The sequence below is a fragment of the Typopeltis vanoorti genome, chromosome 5 (genome assembly GCF_054136105.1).
Source record: "Typopeltis vanoorti isolate ZY-2024b chromosome 5, IOZ_Tvanoo_1.0, whole genome shotgun sequence".
NCBI lineage: Eukaryota > Metazoa > Arthropoda > Arachnida > Uropygi > Thelyphonidae > Typopeltis > Typopeltis vanoorti.
This window is the reverse complement of record NC_143553.1, coordinates 4628462-4646054: the sequence shown is the minus strand read 5'-3', so window position 1 is coordinate 4646054 and position 17593 is coordinate 4628462. Positions and strand designations below refer to the sequence as shown.

At 36.6% G+C, this 17593-nt stretch overlaps 1 protein-coding gene across 1 annotated transcript in view; it reads right to left on the bottom strand.

Annotated features, from left to right (window-relative positions):
• Positions 1–17593, bottom strand: part of LOC150106196 (uncharacterized) — a 79865-nt gene that overhangs the window by 19644 nt on the left and 42628 nt on the right. The window contains exons 12-17 of the mRNA XM_090392952.1: positions 17251–17392; positions 16695–16945; positions 13130–13303; positions 10810–10983; positions 10372–10578; positions 7226–7357 (exon numbers count right to left, since the gene is read on the bottom strand). Of these exons, the coding sequence (XP_090249078.1) occupies positions 7226–7357; positions 10372–10578; positions 10810–10983; positions 13130–13303; positions 16695–16945; positions 17251–17392 (1080 nt within the window). The remainder of the gene's footprint in view (positions 1–7225; positions 7358–10371; positions 10579–10809; positions 10984–13129; positions 13304–16694; positions 16946–17250; positions 17393–17593) is intronic.

Here is a 17593-nt window from a genome sequence, read left to right as displayed (position 1 = left end):
TAAATGACTCTCTTATGGACACTTCTTATTACTGTTAAGCTATTTCTTATCAGTCCATCTATGACATATCTCCTAGATTACAAAAGGAAATGTACAAAAAAATTAGAACAAACTAACAGAGGCTCTGTATCACACATTCAATCAAAAGTCTTGCACTAAAATCTCTATGGTCTTTCTTTCATCTCAGGTCTTAGGCTTCCTTCAGGAGTGTCTCGCATCAGCAGTATCTCATCGGGAATTGGCGGGCTGTGAACTGCAACCTGTGGTTCTCAAACAGCTCCAGCAAGAGGTTGATCTACTGTGGAAAAAGGACTTCCAAGCGAAACTGCTTCGCTCGGAAGTATTTACATCGGCTGTTCTCTCGTCATTCCCAATTTTCTCCTCTGGATCCTACTCCCAATACTTCTGCCTCTAACCGCCAATGACTGGCTCCTTGATTGCCGATTCTAATAGCTCTATCTGCCGCCGGCTGGTTCCTCCTGATGTTCAGCTAAGTCCCCTTTTATTACTTTCTTTGCACCTTGCACGAAAGGTTGTAACTCCCGAAGAATTCGGCACGACTCCTTGATCTTCTTTTAAGACCGACCCATTCTTTTTTCTCCTCTGTGCATTCCTTTGATCGTATCTTGTCGGGCAGCGGAAACTTGTCTGAACCTTTCAGATCTCTCAGGCACTGACTTTGAAGGTGTTTATGCACAGAGTTCGTAAGCAACTTTCTCATACACTAAAATCATAAAGAACTTTCTTATGCCCTCATATAGAGCTATTATGCAAAGTTCCGATGGCAAAGCATTGCCTTTGTTTTTGACATTTTAAAATGTTCTTGTTAAAGGAGTAAATACGGTTAACTCCCATAGGGTTATTTACAATAATATTTAGCATAAAATATACAGAGACAAACAAGGTTATTTTTGTAACATTCTAATGGGATTTGACCTCTGTAAAAATCGATGTAAAGCTCTTTGGCATTTCCAAGAGTTATATCGAGTTTTACAATCCCATATGAGGGATCATGTTGTGGTCCAACATTAGCTCCAGTCACCAGTCACTTATCCTTTCCGTCTAATGCAGGACCATTCAGCAATCAATCATTTCTAAGCGTATCAGGGTCTAAAGAAGATACATAAGTGTTGGTTCCTTCTGCTACGCAATCCAAGGTATGTGCATTACACAGATATAACTGACATTATACTTAGAACCTTGTTGGTTTGGCAGGGACCCTCCTATATCAGCTGTTGCTTGTTCATCGTATAGTGTTTGTACTTCTATGATAAATGATAATACATATGGATTGCTTATTATATTGGTTCTGGTGATCATCAATTCAATAAGCAGCAACTTCAGTCACAGGGGCCACTAAAGGTCATCCAAAACGAGTTTGATGTTGGCACAGAGAAGGAAGAATAATTGACACTTGATCGCAAATCGGTTCTTGTGTCTATTCCGCTATCTAGGATAAAAAAAGGATGAGTGGTGCACAAGGTAATTGGTCACCAAGTACTGATAATGCTGGTTCTCGAACTTTTATTAAAGATCCCGATTTCTCTAAGAATAGCTTGCCATTCTTATCTGGCCCTAAAATGCCAGAACTTCAAATCCTGCAAAGAGATTTGGAGGTGAATGATATGATCGCTTAAGGGTGCTTAAAGGTCAAAGCTGTATAACTGAGAGGAGACCTCCACATAGCCTTTAAAGGAATGCGAAGAACCGACCAGGACTTCTGACCTAATGTCCAATCCTTACCTTCTCGTGGTGCACCCTGTTGGGTATCTACTTTGATACTGAACGAACGAGGATGGGCTGGAAATTTGGGATTTAGCCGACCAAATTTTATTCTTATTGGTTAAACCAAAATAAAAAATGATGGCACAACATGACAAAATTTCATGCCGCTGGGGAGTCACCCCGGTTAAACACAGCCCCCGTTGTTTTCGCCAGGGAACCAGGGCGAACAGCGAAAAGTCAGCTACTGGAACAAATCTGAAAACAAACCCCAACTCAACATCACTAGAGTTAAAGATCGGTACTATCAACGTAAGAATTATGAATGGCAAAGAAATTGAACTAGCTGAGGAATTAGATAAGTACCAGATCAACATAATAGGGGTGACTGAAACAAAAAAGACAAAAACTGGTGAGATCTTTCTGAGCAATAAATACAAAATGTTATATTCAGGCAATGACAATCAAGGAAAAGAAGGAGTAGCCATAGTATTCAACACAAAATACGAGGCTAATCTTCTTGAATGGCAGTCAGTCAGTCTCGAGTAGAGTAATGTGGGCAAATATGAGAATGGGGAACTAGACAATGAGACTTATTTGTACCTATGGTTCCACAGAAGGTTCTACTAAGGTAGAAGTGGGGGAATTTTTTGACGCTTTAGAAAAAGCAACTGACACAATGAAAAAGGAAAAGTTGGTCCTTTTGGGGATCTAAATAGCAGAGTAGGAAATGATTGTGAGACATACAAAAATATATTGGGAAAATTTGGAGAAAAGAGCAAAGCTAATAATAATGGCAAATATCTGTTGGATTTCTGCTCAGGACATGGACTGGTTATTACTAACACCATGTTTCAACATAAAAATGTGCACAAATTCACATGGAAAGAAGAGGCTAGGAAAAAGAAAAGTGTCATTGACTATGTTATTGTTGATAGTAATATTTTCTCCCTGGTGCAGGACACCAGAGTGCACATAGGATTTGAAATTGGAAGTGATCACTATTTAGTCTTGAGCAGGATAAAATTGAATTTCATATTGAAAAGAATGACATGTAAGAAAGTTTTAAAGCGAATAAAAGTTGAGCAGCTCTCAGATGTGAACTGTAGACTAAAATACAGAACTATTGTTGAAAAGAAAATGAAAGAGTATGAGAACAGGAATCAAACCTTGGAGATTCAGTGGCAAACTCTGAAGAAAACATTGATTGATTCTGCCAGAGAGGCATGTGGTGAGGTTGTGTGCAAAGATAAAAAAATCAGAACTCCCTGGTGGACACAGGAAGTTAAAGAGGCATTGAAGGAAAAGAAGAAAGCATATCAAAAGTTCCTGGCAAATAAGTCAGCTTTTACTCTTACAGAATACAGAGACAAATGTAAGAAAGCTAATCAGTGTGTAAAACTAGCTAAACAAAAGTCATGGGAGGACTTTGGCAAGAATATAGAAAATAAATATCAAGAAGGTGGCAAAATATTCTGGAGGTTGTTGAAGAAGCTTAGGAATGGAGGAAAGAGTGCTGTAAAATGAGTTAGAGATGATAAAGGTGACATGAAAACAGGAGAAAAAGATATCCTTGAAGTATGGAGTAATTACTTTGAAAAACTGCTAAATGAAACAAGCAGTGATCACAGCACAGTGATAAAAAACACTGACCAGGCATGCAGTCAGGAATACATATCCATACTTGAAGTAGAAAAAGCCATCAAAGGCTTGAAATGTGAAAAGGCAGCAGGGGTAGATGATATTCGATCAGAAATGCTGAAGTATGGTGGTATAAAAGTCTTACAGTAGCTGCACTGCATAGTTCAGAAAGCCTGGACAGAGGGACGAATTCCCGATTATTGGAGTAGAGCTCTCATAGTACCCATATATAAAAAGGGAAATAAAACTGAATGTGAGAATTACAGAGGCATTTCCATACTGAGTGTTCCTGACAAGATCTATGCAATCATACTTGAGAAACGGTTGAGAAGAATTGTGGAAGAAAAGCTTGGTGAAGAACAAGCTGGATTCAGGCCAAATAGAGACTGTCAGGATCAGATCTTCACTTTACGACAAATAGTCGAGAAAGCATGGGAATATAACAAAGATCTGTATTTTAAGTTTTGTCAATTTGGGAAAGGCATATGAAAAGGTGCCAAGAGAGAAGCTATTCAATACGCTGCAGTTATATGGTGTCAATGGGGCATTATATCAAGCAATACTTAGTCTTTATTTGAGTTGTAAGTCAGCAGTTAGAATTGAAGGAAGTACAGGAAGATGGTTTAATGTTAAATCTGGTGTGAGACAAGGATGTACAATCCCCTCTGTTATTCATTATCTATATGGATCACATTATGAAGGAAAGTGGTATTAAACCTGATATCAAAATTGGAGATATTAATATCAGCTCTTAGCTTTATGCGGATGATGTTATACTTCTAAATAAATCCGCTACAAGTCTGCAAGATTCTCTGACTAAATTCAATTGCTGTTGTAATAGATATGTTATGAAGGTCAGCAATAAAAAGACAAAGACAATGAAAATTGGCAGAATCATTGAAAATGTCAACTGTGTTGTGAATGGAGAACCCGTGGAACAAGTAAAACATTCAGCTACTTAGTCACGATTTTTACTGAAGATGGTAAATTAAATATAGAAATAGACAACAGAATCAGCAAAGCTGGTATGGTGGAGAGTCAATTGAATAAATTCATATGGAATAAGAGAGAAATTAGTCGGAACACTAAATTAGCTGTATACAAGACAGTGTTCAAACCAGTTTTAACTTATGGATCTGAGAGCTGGGTCAGAAGTAAAACACTTGACCAAAGACTAGAGACCGCAGATATGAGAGTCCTGAGAAAGATTAGAGGCGTGAACAGATGGCATCAATGGCAATACCATATTAAAAATGAGGATATTAGGAAAGAACTTGACATTGTCAGCATCCAGGAATGCGTTAGCAGAGCTAATCTCAGGTGGTATGGTCACTTAAATAGAATGGGAGAGAAAAGATTAGCAAAACAAGTGTTCTCTGCCAGGTTGGCAGGAAAACGACCCAGAGGAAGACCAAGATATAGGTGGATTGATACGGTACAAAGTGCCTTAGACGATAGAAATATAAGATCTGATAATGTTGGAGTCTTGACAAGTAACAGACTGATTTGGAGGAAAATTGTAGATAGAAAGTTAGTAATGATGTAATTTTTTCATGTAGTACTGTCATATCCTGTACACCCCTTGAGGGTACATGGCAGGAATTTGATGATGATGATGATGATGATGATATGATCGCAAGAATGTGTAGAAAGAGAAGTCTGAAATATGTTGATGCTTAGAATGTGTTTGATGGCAAAAGACAGTTGCATGCAAGAAACGGGATGTAGCTGAAAATGGAAGGCCATAAGAATTTGAAGAGATTGCTGTTTTCTGAGCAAGTTGAAATATTTGGGCAAAGAAACTATCATAGAATTGGTAAAGTTTAGAGTAGGAGGGAGTGGCTTATGTAAGGAAAGTGGAAATGTGACTGGTGATCCTTTATCGCGGCATAATTTGGAGAATAAAAAGGATAAAAATCGGATTTATTGTGAATACTGAAACTACTAGAATGTATATAAGGTGTAAAGGTGGTACAAGAACAAAAGGAAATGTACAGTCTTTGTATACTAATGCAGGAAGCATTCGAAATAAGAGAGAAGAGTTTTTGGCATGAGTTTCAGTGTAATCTCGCCAAAAGTTACAGGCATTAGTGAAATTGGACTGACAGCAGATGTGGTTACTGTAACTGAATGTAATGGGCACAGTATTTTCAGGTAGGATAAAGACAGATCGGGCGGAGAACAGTATTGCTGATGATAGCTGAGAACTGCAACCAAAAAAAAAGAAAAAAAACGATATCAAGAAGACAGGAGCGCGAATGGTAATTCATTTGAAGCAATCTTGTCAATGGAACCAAATATACAGCTTGTTGCTCATGTAGGCCTGGGAGGTATAAGGAGTGATGTGGAAGACGTTCATCAGCAAATTAGCACAATAAGTGCAGTTCGAGTAATTATTGTGGAGGATTTTAACAACTGAGAAATCGACAGGAAAGAGGAACGATCACGTGGCAAAAAGGAAATGGAATTCACACATCCCAAGAAATAATTACTCGAAACAGCATATAACTGAAAAGACTTGTGTGAGAGTGTTGAATCTGGTCATATGCTCAGAACTGTTCATAAGGTGTCCACGTTACCTCAGAGAGTGAGAGTGATTGGTGAGAGGAACCATGTAGTACTGACTTTGGAGGTCGCAAAATTTTGGATTTCTCTCTTAAGGAGGGGGGTATATACGGAAGGTAGTTATAACAAGCTTTCAGCCATCTCATGGCATAAGAATAAAATTATAAACCAATCACCATCTTGGGAGTGGTGGTAAAAGTATTGGAAAAGTTGGTTAAAGACAGAATTCAGGAACGGGTGGATTACTCTATGGGGGGGGACATCACAGTTTTGTTAAAGGTCAGTCTTGCTTTAGTAATTTATTAACTTTTTATAATAGAGTGACAGCTGATTGGACAAGGGGAATGACAACATAGTGATACTCCTGGATTTTGTTAAGGCGTTTGACAGAATACCCTATGGAATATACAAATTGAAACAAATGGAGATGAATATTAAACTGGTGATGTGGATACCAGAGTGGCTCATCGACAGATACTAAAAAGTAATGCATGGAGGAGCAGAGTCCAGCATGAAGCAGGAAACCAGTGGTGTACCGCTTGGCTCTGTGCTTGGACTATTATTGTTTAATTTGTACATAAAGTATACATGAAATGATTTAAAGCAAGACATTCGGTTGTTTGATGATAGCGTATAGTTGGGCAGCATAATAATTAATGACGCTCATGTAGAGACCATGAAGGACGGTTTTAATAAACTAGTAATGGATGTCAGTTCAATGTGAAAAAGTGTAAAGTTATGCATTTTGGGATTAAAAAATTACAAGCTGTACTACATTAATGGTGCTGTAACGAAACCTATATAAAAAAACGCCTACTTCCTTCTTTTGAAGGAATCAATACATTAGTCCATTTATTTCTAACGACTTTGAGATCAAAGCTCGCTTACAAATAAGCTTGTAATAAAAGATCTATTTTTCTAAAAATTAAGCAAAAAGAATTAAACTCATTTACATTCTATGTATTGACTCAGGCTATATGTTATTGTTTATATTTTAAAGCAACTCACCGAACCTTAAATCAGAACACCAAAAACATTATTTCAGTCAATAATTAATTAATCAGCAACCACTTTATTGGCGAAGTTTGTGATGCTCAAATTCAAACTCAAATACTTAAGAAATGCAGTTTGTAATCAAATTTTATTCATCCTGTCAGCAAGTTCCATAAAAGGAAAAATAAACCACATGCAATTTGTAAACAGTCATGCATACCTTAATTGGAATTAGAATCCATACTACACACCACCAAGCGAGTTAATTATTTTACAGGAATTTCGGTGAAAGGACTCGACTTACCATGCTGATAAAGCTGCTCGTCGTTCCAGTGTGGATTGATTTTCTGTAGGTATCCCACAATTCGGTTGTGCTCTCTCATGAAGATTGTGTGCATAGAAGCTAGCGCAGGCTGCTCACTGGCTCTGGAATCACCTAAAAGGATGTTGGGGAAAAGGTTCATTAACAAAACGATGTTACAAATTTTCATGAAATTCTGTTGTTGAATCTGTTTTCTATACTGTCTTCACAGAAATGTGAACTCTAAAGTTTCAACATAATTCCTTCCTCCCCCTCAAAAGATAGATGGAGAAAGAGAGAGATAGCAACACTCATGTGTTTCTTGAAATGATGAAACAAAGAAAATTAACCGTGGCGTACAGTTTGGTTCAGCCAATCAGTAAGCTGTAGGGTGTTCCCATTTTAGTTTCTCGAGTTGCATTCTTAAAGCGAAACTTTTTTTTACAATACAATACGAAATTTATTATTCTCATCACGTATAATAAAAACATTTTCCTTATATATACAAATAGAGTAAAATACATTATCATATATTTTTCGTACTTTACAAAATGTTTAAAACAATTTAGTGAGCTTTTACATTTTTTTTATGTGTGTCACCAAGCTGTAGAACATTAAATTAGCTCGATACAGTCACTGCAAAATTCAGTGACTATCTGTGAGGGCTCACTGAACATGGTATGGACTTGTTAATATATTAGATTAGAATCATAATTGGACATGATATGTAAGTTATAGTGATCTCTTATACTATACGGTTAAAATGAATGCCAACATTGTTTAGTACCATGAGGTAGTCTCTCAATCTTTTTCTGAAAGCATATTCGAGGTTATTGATTTGATTTCATTTGGTAGTTTATTGTAGCTGCTTGTTCTTAGGTATTCAAAGGATTTATGAAAAATTCTTTCTTTTCCTTGAGTACTACCAGCATGTTCCGGCCACATTGTAAACTATAGTCTACAATATATACCGAAAAACTTTCAGCGTTCCTTTTTACATATAACAGACAACCATAGAGATATAGTTTCTGCAATGACAAAATATTATGCATGACAAACAGATCGTTGGTTGAATGTGCGAAGTCAGTAGTGGTTATTTATGGCTCTAATTATTCTGTTTTCTATTCGTATGAATGGTAGCAGATTGTTGTAGTAATCTCCACCAGAATAGGTGATACCATATTGCAGTAAAGAATTTACCAAGAATTGTATAAGCATCTTAAGAATGTTGCATTTACGGATATTTTAACATAATATATTCTTTAATTATGAACCTAAACTTATCTGTTAAGAAAGTGGTGTGGGAGTTCCATTTCAGATTTCTATCGATGTGTAGGCCCAAATACTCGACTGATTTTGTTTTTTTTTTGACTAAGCTACATATCACTACATTTCGTTTCATGCCATTTTTATGGTCATATTGTGATCTAGCTTATCTGTTAACGTGAAGTACATATATCGCATTTTATTGGTATCAATTTTATGATCATTATTACTAAACCACTTATTTAGTTTCAACATATCATGGTTAATCTGATTTTCTAGATTCTCAAGGGTCATTTCGGTGTGTACTAATGCCGTATCGTCAGAGAACGATATCATTTTGCCAAAAGGTTTGTATTTACACAGATAATTAACATATATTAAAAATAGGATGGGACTTTGACAGCTTTACACCATTTCAAATGAAGTACGCAATTTCATTTGAGGCAGAGATATTGAAAGCCCCAAATTATACGAAATTCCTTTTCTTTAATCATATTTTTTCTCAGATATTTTTTTCAGTAGAAAACATTACCTTAAATATAAAATTGTTTGTATTATGTGGTCAGCTATTTGATTAACACACATAGAAACAAGCTCAATCTCTCATCGAGTTTGATGAGGAAATATCTCGTACAGTAAATATCAGTGCTTGAAAAGAAAATTTTAATAGGAACTGTTAGAGAGTAAAGGTGGTAATTTAATTATCTATAGAAATTATATATTCATATGTACAGTGTTGAATACCACTGGAGTCTACTAATCTTCAGATACGTAGTATTTCATAGCAATTTGTAGCTCTTTTTTGTCTCTGAATTGCAAACAGCAAACGTCATACATTCCATTAGTCATATCCTGAGTTTAAATGAAGAAAAAGGAACAGCTTTCCATAATGCTTGTAAGTTAAAATTTGGCATCCGATCTTTAAATCAGGATGATTAAAATATTTTGTTTTCGAAGATACTGAACGAGATATTTCCTTAATATTAAATGCGGATTGCTTGATATTTCTGAAATTTTTCACTGAATTATACACCGCGCATAGTGATTTGTTACAGAACGACCACAGAAGGCAGAGTATTTTTCCTGGTGGTCTGGGTTGGTCAAACAACAGTCCATGAAACCAGAGTATCATGTTTGATTAAAAAAAAAGAAAGTAAATTCACCTACCAAGGTAGTAAACGTTTTGTACAGTGGTATGGCGGGCGGACTAAGGATTACATGATTCAATTTAGGTTGGTTTAAGTTGCTTCGACTGTAATTCCGAAGCAACCAAGACTGTCAGACCACATTTTTGTCTGTTAATTGCGTGTGTTTTTCTGGCAACTTTGCTTGTTTAGTTGGATGAAAAACTTGACTTTCCAGGATGAGAAACTTGTCACTTTTGTATAAAATGATTAACTTGCCAATTGAAAATGATGATAGCCAGGGAACCTTATTGTAGAGACAAAACATATGGTAGTTTTCAATCCACTTCAAGCTTACAATTAGCAGAATGCTGGTCACGTACTGGGGGATGAAGTTCATTTCCCATCTAAACACATTCAGAGACATCCATTCTCACAGTAAAGTTCCAACCTACCGATTAGAGGGTGGGATACGTTTTATGGAAGAAAAAAACCTCTCACCGCCATACCAGAGTTTAGATAACACGTGTGGAATATACACAGCAGAACATTTCGGTTCGGTTGCATGAATTGTTTTTTTCTACCAATATAAAACAGTTAAAGAATCACTTATGCAAAGAGAATTACAAATTTAATTTAAAATTTCAATTTTCATAATACTTTATCAGTCAGTTGCATTTGTGCTTTCCGAACATCTCAGCTTTACTTTGATTCAAAGTGTGCGCGTAAATATACGAGTTACTCGAATAAGTTACTTACCTGCTTCGAAACAGACACCAGAAGGTGCCACGCAGTCTTTATGGTTGGAGGTCTGAGGTAATAAATCCTTCCCGCCTGCTGGATGCTTCGTGACATTCAGTCGGCCACCAATAAATGAACGTAACATTCGTGCTTCGCAGCGATCCGATCCATAAACGTTAGAAGCATCGACAAAGGCTGTCACTTGATTTAACTGCTCCCTGCGACCTGAATAAGAAACCATTGAGTAATATGAAAGGGAGTGATTTACTATTAACACTAAAAGAGAAACACACGCTAACAACAAATTAAAATTGTTCAACCCACTTCATTTATTTACTCACCCTTCTCAAGAATTAGTATTAACTCTCGTGAAAGCCAGAACTTGATTGTGCAAAATATCATTTCGGACCGGCAAAAAATAAATTTGCTTTCAGATTTATAAAGCAAAACTTTTACCTAAAGTAAGTTGCCCTGCTAAGGAACGGACAAAGGAAATGCACGTAGGTCGCCCCGTGGTGGCATTGATCGGAGGATAAAAGGGATCGTTCTTTGGCACCACGATCGGCAAACACTCCGGATGAATAAGTCGTTTGGATTCACAGTCCGTGCAGTCCAGTGGTTTTCCGAATGCTGAAAGGAGAGAAAGAGAAAATGATTGAAAAGATGAACATTCTAAAGAAAAAACTTGCGAATGTTGCTTGTATCACACACTGCTTGGAAAGAAATCAACAGACCCCATAGTGGGAGGAACAAACAAACAGCCATGCCGCCCACCTTAAAAAAATTATATATAAAATCATTTTTTATATTGATACGGGCATGCCTTCCACATAAGATGGCGATCAATTGAAATTTTGGACAATTCTTCTGTACGCATGTAATGAGGTACTCGACTGTTGTGGGGCTGGCGTCCCTTGACCTCACCCGAAGATCCAGTTCATCCCACAGATGTTCAATAGGGTTGAGATCAGGGAACTGTGGAGACGGTGAATTGTGATGACGTTCATGTTCACAAATCACAACAGTTACAGCAGCCTTACGACACGGTGCATTGTGTTGCTGAAAGAGACAATGGCAAGTTCCGTAGAAACGTCACAAAGTTGGAAGCATCGCATTGTCCGGAATGTTTAGATACCTCTCGGAGTTAAATGTTCGTGAGATGACACAGAGATCCGAAGCTAACCCAGGAAAAGCAGGACCACATCATCAACACTGCACCTCCGAATTTCATAGTTGAGGTTACGCACTCTGGTAAGAGATGTTTACCGGGCATCCACCACACCCACACCCGTCCATCCGCTCGGTAGAGGATATAGCGTGATTGGTCGCTCCATAACACAGCTTGCCAAGCTTCCACGTATACACTCTACATGCTCTTTGCACCACTGAAGACGGCACTGCATATTGGTTCGGGTAGTGTGAAGCTTGCATATTGCAGTCGTATCATGGAACTCATATTTCACTCATACAGAGTTGCACTGACTTGAAAGCATCATATTTTTCCAATTTATACCGGTTACAAACACGTGACTCGTTACATAGTACGATGTACCTTGCACATGAGGATGTCCGTTGACTTCTTTCCAAGCAACGTATGTGGATCAACTTTAAGCCTCAAGAAGAGTTAATATCGTTGGGAAATAATCCATTTATTACTTATGAGTAGTGCGATTTCATCAGTAAATCCCGCGTGAGCCTCTTCGATACGTAAAAGAATTAATAAAAGCAGGGAGCTAGTATGCGAGTTGGGGAAGAACGAAAATTTCTAGGGTATTACTAAGCCTGCATATAGCCTCTTAGTAACTTATTGTTTTTTTTTTTCTTTCCTTACAATAGACTGGAGGGGAAACACTTTAAGTTCAATTCTTGTCACCGATTATGTTAACTTTTTCCAGACATTTTTCAACCGATATTGGAATGAAACTGTTTTTTCTCCTCTCCGGAGAAAAAACGTTTACTCCCTAGTTCAAATTTATTGCAGGACATATCTATATAATACTACTTTGCATAATAGTGATTTGGATTAGCAACACTAGATAACGGCAGGTCTCGGCTGTATTCTCGTCGCCTTGACCTAGCACGGAGCAGGAACTTGCACTACTGCACTTTCATGAAACACAGCAGCGATGGCGAAAGGTTAAAAGTAGAATTTTGAAAATACTAGGCTGAAATGGTGTTGTCTGGTCCCTTCAGAGAAGAAAAAAACATCGCTGGATTTATTATTTCTCTTATTTATCTCTGAATTGAAAAGTGCGAAGATGTGTTCTTAAAGTAAGTTATTTTTTATTCGGTAGATTTAAAATGCATTATCATTCTTTTGACAAATTTATAAGTTAAAAGGGTATATCTGTGCTGGATATACCCTTTTATATTTTATATCCCTAGAAAAAGAAAATGTGTCTTTACCCGTCAGATTTACAGTTTCCAACTCTACTAAGACAACCAAACTTATATTATTTCAAAGTACTTCAGGGCAAACCAAAGAAAGCTAATTTAGAGTAAAATATGTGATTTAAGTGAACTAAAAGTAAACATAATGTAAACAATTATCAGTTGTCAATACTTTTTCTTCGATAAGAGGCCTAATAAAAATAATCACGACTTCCGGTAGAATTACTACTGACTTCGTTTCAGTAGTAATTCTACTGGAGGCTTGTTTGTTTAAACAAGTTCTGCTTCTGTAGACAAGATCAAATCTATTTTCTTCAGTGTCATTTGAGCTCAGCGTTGTGTCTAGCTCTTCGCTAATATCTAAGGAAATCAGCAATGAACTTACCTGCATTCATTGGAGTGAAAGTGACGTCGTGATCCACGAACTGTCCCCATTGCATCACCATCAGCGAGTAGCGGACGTGAGGAACGCTGATATCGTAATGAACACTTGTGGATATCACTCGACCACTTGGGAGCAACTTCCCCGAAACACTGCGACTCCGTGGGGAACTCATATCTGTAAAGTTATAACGGTGAATGTTTTTTTGTTCTTTTCAAGTATATAATTCATAATAATTTATGCTGACAGCTTCCTGGAAGATTACTGTTAATGTTCGGCCATCGCTTTCCAATGCGTAAGAGTAATTTAAAGCGAAGACGATCGGGGAAAATCAATGTCCCGGATGATAAATATCATGAGAAATTAGCGAACATTCATTGTATAATATTAATTTAATGTACAGTGTTATTCAAGAAATCGTCTTGATTGATACTTACATTAAATTAATAATCTTGTTTTATTTAATATGAAATGAAAATCAATATTTCCTAATTGAACTCCTGACACGTCCTTTTTCCAGCCGAATTACAATTTTCTGAAATAAGTCCTTGAAAATGCATCGCACGCTTTCTTGAGTCTCTACAGTGGTAGTCTCATACTCTAGTATCCCTTTTAAAATTTTAGTCACACTGGCATATCCCCCTCCCTTCCCTCCTCAGAAATAGGCAGCTTAGAAGTTATATTTCATGCAACCATGAACAAATGCATTTATTATTTAGCATTTGCGTTCTAATAAATTAACGGCTCACACTCATTACTTCATTTGATCCCGATGCATCCACGTGTTCTTTCTCATTGCGTTATTACCACAATTATTTTTATGTCCTTCACTATTTTCTGTTGTGCGTTTTCCCTATTAAAGGATTTAAGAAATGCGAAAGAGATGCAATATTAATTGAATTGCTCTTCAAGAAGTGTTAATAACCAACAACACAACTGCTTGAAAAGTTTGCGCGTGCGAATATAACCAGGGCATCCATCACAACATTCATACAAACATGATTAAACCGGCACGCGCACACACACACGTGGTAAAACAATCATTGGGGACCGTTATGATTTATGATATGAATGGTTGCGGAGAGTTCAAACACGTGGTTCGAACTATTTCATGGTTCAGTTCGAACCATGCGTTTCGAATACGATCGTGCTATTAGCGAGACACTGCGCCAACGAGATCACTCGATAAATGTCAAGAGACACGTTCTGTCTAAACTTCCTTTAGATTGTTTTAATTATTGGAAAATTATTTATAGACTACAAGCCGCACCTATCTATGACAATACAGCGATCAAAAGAAAAAAAAAAAAAAACTTGGAATAAAAAAAAGGCCTTCTACCTCATAAAGATCTTTCGCGTATCCCGCGGGATACGTGTATCAATAACTTTGGAAAACGTGATTGGTACGCTGCTCTAAAGTAACAGCACTGTACTGTTTTGCAAAGAATAGGTACACGTGTGGCAAGATATACTGAGAGAGAGAGAGAGAGAGAGAGAGAGAAAATCAAGCATGCAAAACCAGTTCTGGAGAAGTTATGAAGTTACAAAAAAATTGTATGTAAACAGTACTTTGATGAGTAACGTATAATGTGCTTCATCTTTCCATGGTTACAAGTTTTCGGGAACCAAAATATTAGTTTGTTTACATTTTTTCTTAAAGCAAGGACCTATCACCACCCCGCCTATAGCCCAAGACTAAAACACGATAGATTTCAGAGAAATGAGAATCTGTAGAAATCATGTTTAAAAAAAAAAAAAAAAAAACTGTTCACTAATATTAGCACGAGAAATTGTAACTTTTAACCTAGCAAATCTCTGGTCTGGCGTAACTGATTTATTTTTCTTTTATTAATGAAGAATGTGGATCTCTACATATATATTCTTATGCGTATAATTCTGTTTCTACGTTAAAAATCCACTTTGCTCAACAAACAACAACACATCACCACACTAAGCAACCTAAAGATATGACTTAAAAATAAAAGTGAGAAACACGGAACACATTGGAGGTGTGCGCTCATCCAATAATCACATTAAATACGTGAAAATAATTGGATTAAATTGTGCTAAAGATCATCAACATGCATTCATATTATGGATCAAGGCAAAATATTCGGGCCAACATAAAAGTGACCTTAAAATGCAACTTCCACAAAATGTACAATCAAAACCCATTTTTCTTGATATACCAAAAGATTATTTCTACTGATCAGGTTTCTAACTTCTTCCAGATAATCAGGACAGGGGTGGGAAGCTTGTTCATAATCATCAACTAAAGCGAAAATCCCACTTTGCTTATGCTTGAGAATAATATGATTGCTGATATATTATAATATAAAATGAAAAAAAAAAAAACAACGAAACATTTCTTAAAGCACCGACATCATCTTTCGCTTTGATTAGTAACTGAGGTACGAATCCCTTATGAAGGCTCTGCTTCAAATATCTCGCACTCTCCAAGAGGATTTTCCAGATGTGGCATCTTCTACCACTAGCCTTGCTCAGTAATATCGACGATGTTTTCAAAATATGGAAAATCAGTTACTTTTTGCAGTTTTTTTTTCAATCGGTGTTGACTCACCTGTGTGTAAAGAATTGCTCAAAGACCTTGGCGTCTTCTTGATGGTCCGCTGTATACGAGCCTGAAATCTCCCCGATAGGAATAAATGAACTGAGAGGTGAAGTGTACTGAACACAACATTATTTGTATAAAAATGCGTTTCGTTTATATTCAGTTGAGTAAATTTAATTCCAATCGCCTTGTAATCAAATTTGCGAAATTTGATTACAAGGCGATTTCTTGCTTATAAAACAACTTCTGACAACAGAGCTGAATGAGATTAATTAGATTTGCATGATATAAGTTAAACTTGAATAAAATAATAGCATTACCTGAAATAGAAAATTATTTAATGAAATAAATCTTAGCTAAGCTGGATATTTTCTCTGAAGTAAATAGGCGTTTCTTTGTTGAAACATATGCTCGGAATATTGGCGGACATTAGTACTCAAACTATGCATGCCTAACGTCCCAAATATATACCGAGTGGCCACTTTATTAGGACACCTCCCGCATTTTCCTAAATGGGGCCGTGTTCCTAATAAATTGGTCACTAGATGTATTTCTGGTTGTTGCATAACGAAAAGGTTCTCACCCGCGATAAGTTGTAAATTAATAGGTCATTTGAGCACCGCGAGTGAGTTAAAGATAATGCGGAAACCTTCATACCTGGTTTCGAGATGATACGGAAACTCTTGAATTTTATTCAAAGGTTTCCGTATCATCGGTTTCAATTCCGTTCCCATTTCAGGCCACCATTAAGCATGGCAGTGGTTTCACATTGGACGAGGAACATCATTTATTATGCCTAAGGCGGGATTTGACAGGTTAGGAGAGCGGGGAGTTTATCTAATTAGCATTGATGCCTTCTTTTGAATGAGTTGACTCAAACACATAAGGAATTTCATCCAGCTTGACTAAAATTCACAATTAAACGAATCAAGTGTTTTTATAACTTGAACTAAATATTCAAGTATAAAAAAAACTCTTTCAATTATTGGAACATACCGTCATCATATTTAGAAGGGAGCATCCTAGCAAATACTCTCATGCTTTTCCCCCATTCGGGGTTATTAAGGTTGTTACACCAGCCCGTCATGGTGCGAAAACGAGAAGTATGATCGCAAGGCAGAGTCTGATCATCGCAGTCAAAAACCTTGGGGATATCCAAGAATTCCGTGACATCAACATTTGGAAGGGCAGCCATCAAATCCTGAATGCTGTTCAAGGAATTACCTCCTTCTAGGTCTCTTTGGTTACTTAGGATGAAGGAAAAGTAATGACACATTAAAGATAAAAGCAATTTAAAATACCACTTAAAACTGAACTAGTTTCTTAAATTTTTAATGCAATGCTTGATAAGATATTTCTTCTAAGCAAACGGTTTTATATGTAACTTTTTTCTCATATAATTTCTAGTATTCACCGAATTTTACATTTTACTACATCCTTCTACTCATATTCATTCAGCTACGGGAAGAATAGATTCATAATTAAGTACTTTTTTATAAACTACTTTTCGTCTCAAATAATAATTTAAAAAAATTCTCTATTTTATTCTTACCTGTTCAGAAACGTGTTAGCAAACGTTTGAGAAGCCAGTTCCAAGATTACGGACTGATTCGAAATTAATCTTGCTTGTCTCTTAGGTCGAAGAAAACTCAAATGGGCTGCTTGAGGACTTTTATCTTGAGCTAAGCCATGTCCTTTATAGCGAAGAGAAGAAATAAAGAAAGCTTTACTGACGTGCGTGATTATTTATCTCACTAAAAATGGAGTTTAATTGTGTATTAAATCACTTCGTAATAAATATATGTTTATCACGAAGTGATCTTATACGTTTTGTTGGTTGAAAACGATCTCTATTGAAAAACAATCTAATACTACGAATTAAAACATTGAACGAA